Below are 3276 nucleotides of genomic sequence, written 5' to 3' on the forward strand. Positions count from 1 at the left end.
GTAGATTGACCTCATTTATTGTGCTAAGCACATGGGAGCAACAGTAATATTTGTTGTTTATTCTATTTGAGCTGTACGCCTACAACTGCCTTGGCSAGCCTGAAAATATACTTTTACTCTTCCGAGACAATTGTCGGAAATATATTTCAAAACATATTCTGCAAAACAGAAAGTGTTCTCGTCTTCTTCTCATCTCGGTCATAATAACTCTACCACAAACATGTTAGCTGCAGTAAACATGACGGTTGCATCAATCACTGAGAGGGAAAAAAAATAATAAAAATTAAGCCCTTTCGTTGTGCATGATAGAATAATTTATGAGGCATCGCAACCACTAAAGAAAGTCCTCATGAGTTATGTGTTTTCAGGAAGTCACAAATAAAGTTGTGGAAGTATATAAGAATGGTGAAAACTTCTTACGTTGTTGGAAKAGTTGCATTGCCAGTTTTATATGTGTGTTTACAGATTTACAGTCTATTCTCAGGGTGTATTAGACCACACGGCAACAGTGGTGTCTACTGGTTTTCACCATTTTCACTAGGAATAGTTTGAATTAAATAGTTCCAAGTTTTGTGAATCCACCAAAACCTCTTCTGAACTTGGCATATCAGGTGTTCACCGACCCAAACTTCAAAAATGCAATATAGCARCCTTATGTATAAAACATAATGGGAGATGCAGTAAACATCTGTTAAGTTGTGTCAGACAGATATTAGAATACATCTGTATATACCTTTACTGAAGAAGTAAAGGTATATACTTTACCTCTTCAGTAAAGTATATACAAGTGCTGATGTGTTGCTTCAGTATTTGATTGCACAAAATCCTTAGAAATTCATTGTCACTTGTGATGCTGCTGGTCAACAAACATAAGTAGTAAACCCTCTGTTTTTCTTCCGTGGTTAAATTGGGTGAAGTACTATTCTGCTAAATAATTTCTGACTTTGCACCATATACGCAACAGATGCACATCAAAAGTTGAATTTACAAACTTTTTATCATGTTACAACCATAATCCTAAGTGTATTTTTTTWAAAGATTTTATATGACAGATCAGCACAAATAGTGTATAATAATAGGAGAAATGAAAGTGCTGTTCGATTTCTTTTTCAACAAATAACACAAAAAGTGGACGGCGTATATTCAGTCCCACGAACTCCGATACACCTAAATAAAATCAATTGTACAGAATTTGTACCAACTACAGAATAGAGTTCATCTATATCTAATGCGGTGTGGTGCAGCTGTTCTGTGAAAGCCTTAGAGGTTTTTTTTAATGTTTTTTTTTTACCAGTGGAAAGATTTGATTCAGTGTTATGCTATAGCATTAAACATCCGGATGGAGCACTGTTCAATCCATCATTTGAAAATAGGAAAGATTGTTGCACACCTGCAGTTTTACCAACACATGCTTCCCATCTGGGAAATGACAGCATTAATTAGAAAACCACCAAAAGATGCCAGTGGTCACACTGGAAGAGCTGCAGATGTCCTCGAGCCAGGTGAAAAATCCGACCGGTGAGATAGTGAGAGATAACGGGAAGATGGATGGAGTTAAAATCAAGGTATTCCTGAGACAAAACCAATTAGAGACTGAAMAGAACTTGACACTGGGGCAAAGGTTCTGCTTCCAGCTACACAACAGCCCTAAACATAGAGCCAGGGATGGAGGAGTAACTGATACAAACACATCCCAAAGTTCTCCGACTTTTACTTGTAAGATTATTTGAAACCCATGTATTATTTCTTTTGTATGTCACAGCAATGCACTACTCTTTATTGATAAAATCCTAATAAAATATATTAAAGTTTATAGGTGTAATATGATAAAATGTAGGACAATTAAACAGGATAGGAGCACTTTTGCATTTTTTATTCATAGTGGAAGTTGATTTTATTTAAGGACAAATAAAACATATATGCATAGTATTATGCACATACCTTAAGAATATACATATTTGAAAAAAMATTTCCAGGACACTTTAATGTGCCACAGAGTCCCAGGAGACAAACACCGACATGCCATGTGAGATTACTGATTTGGCAAGAAATGCTGCTTTAATGCTTTATGCAATCACATGAAAAGAGCTGCTGGCCAAGGAGCAAATTACATTAACTTTGAGAGGTTGAGCGWGTGTGTGTGAGTCTGTGCGGGAGGATGTGTGAGTACGGGGAGGTATAATCACTTGCTGATTAAATTTGCTATATTCAATTTTTGATGAAGTTAATTTAATATTTCTGTTAGCTTTCCCCACAGCAGCGAGCTGAGGCTTGCCATTGTTGTAAAACCACTGCARAATTTTCACAGCGAGGACTCGTGCTCCGCTTAACCCATCTCTGCTGCTGCTGTGTCAGGATACCGCATTTCGTGGGAGGAGTTCAACCGGACGAACACGAGAGTCACCCACTACCTGCCAAATGTCACCCTGGAGTACAGGGTCACGGGCCTTACCGCTCTCACTACGTACACTATCGAAGTGGCAGGAATGACCTCCAAGGGCCAAGGCCAGCTGTCCTCTTCTACCATCTCCTCTGGGGTCCCACCAGGTCAGTGACCAAAGATGTAAACATTATAATAAAATTATTCTAGAAAAAACATTTCATCAATGCTTACTCCTACTAAATGCTTAAAAAATTTGTAAAAAAAATATGTGGAATGATCTTTCTTGCCATAGCATGATAGAATAGTTTGAAAATGACTTTTTGGCCATCTCCAGATTGATGGGAAGCGACCGTTGATTCTTTAAGGTCAGTGCTGATCGTCTTCCACCCAGGCAAATGGGGTTAACCTGCGAACTGTGACACCTTATAATTTTATAACGGTCAACACACCGGCTGATGATTGGTTAATCAAGGACATTTTCTCATTGGCTGACGTGTGGTTCATATATAAGCTCTTACAGTAAAGTTGGGCTTTGTAAAACTACAACTAACTCACKCTGTGTTTCAGTTTATCTATTTCCCACAGCACACATTTATTTGCTTTAACTATTCGCTTTATTATTGGATCACATTATTCTAATAGTAAAAAAAAAATCATGTTTTTTTTGTTGTTTTTTGCAGGAACTTTATGGCACATTTTACTGACTTGTCTTTAAAGTGTCCTCTCATTGCTGGTTTGTAAAACAGACTCCAGTGAACCAGTTCCCATCAGTCTTTAATTTTCAATATTTGGAGAGAGTCTTTAGAGGAGATTGAATGGTTGCATTTATAGGCTCCGAGGTGTACCCGTACTGACAATGACCTGTTATAAAAACGAGGACATGACTTATTTGG

The 3276-nt window shown here is 37.6% G+C and overlaps 1 protein-coding gene across 1 annotated transcript in view; it reads left to right on the forward strand.

The window, feature by feature from the left end:
- The window catches only part of sdk2b (sidekick cell adhesion molecule 2b), a 312139-nt gene that overhangs the window by 263323 nt on the left and 45540 nt on the right, over positions 1–3276 (forward strand). Inside the window, exon 20 of the mRNA XM_017310701.1 lies at positions 2329–2547. Within this exon, the coding sequence (XP_017166190.1) occupies positions 2329–2547 (219 nt within the window). The remainder of the gene's footprint in view (positions 1–2328; positions 2548–3276) is intronic.

The sequence above is a fragment of the Poecilia reticulata genome, linkage group LG19 (assembly GCF_000633615.1).
Source record: "Poecilia reticulata strain Guanapo linkage group LG19, Guppy_female_1.0+MT, whole genome shotgun sequence".
NCBI lineage: Eukaryota > Metazoa > Chordata > Actinopteri > Cyprinodontiformes > Poeciliidae > Poecilia > Poecilia reticulata.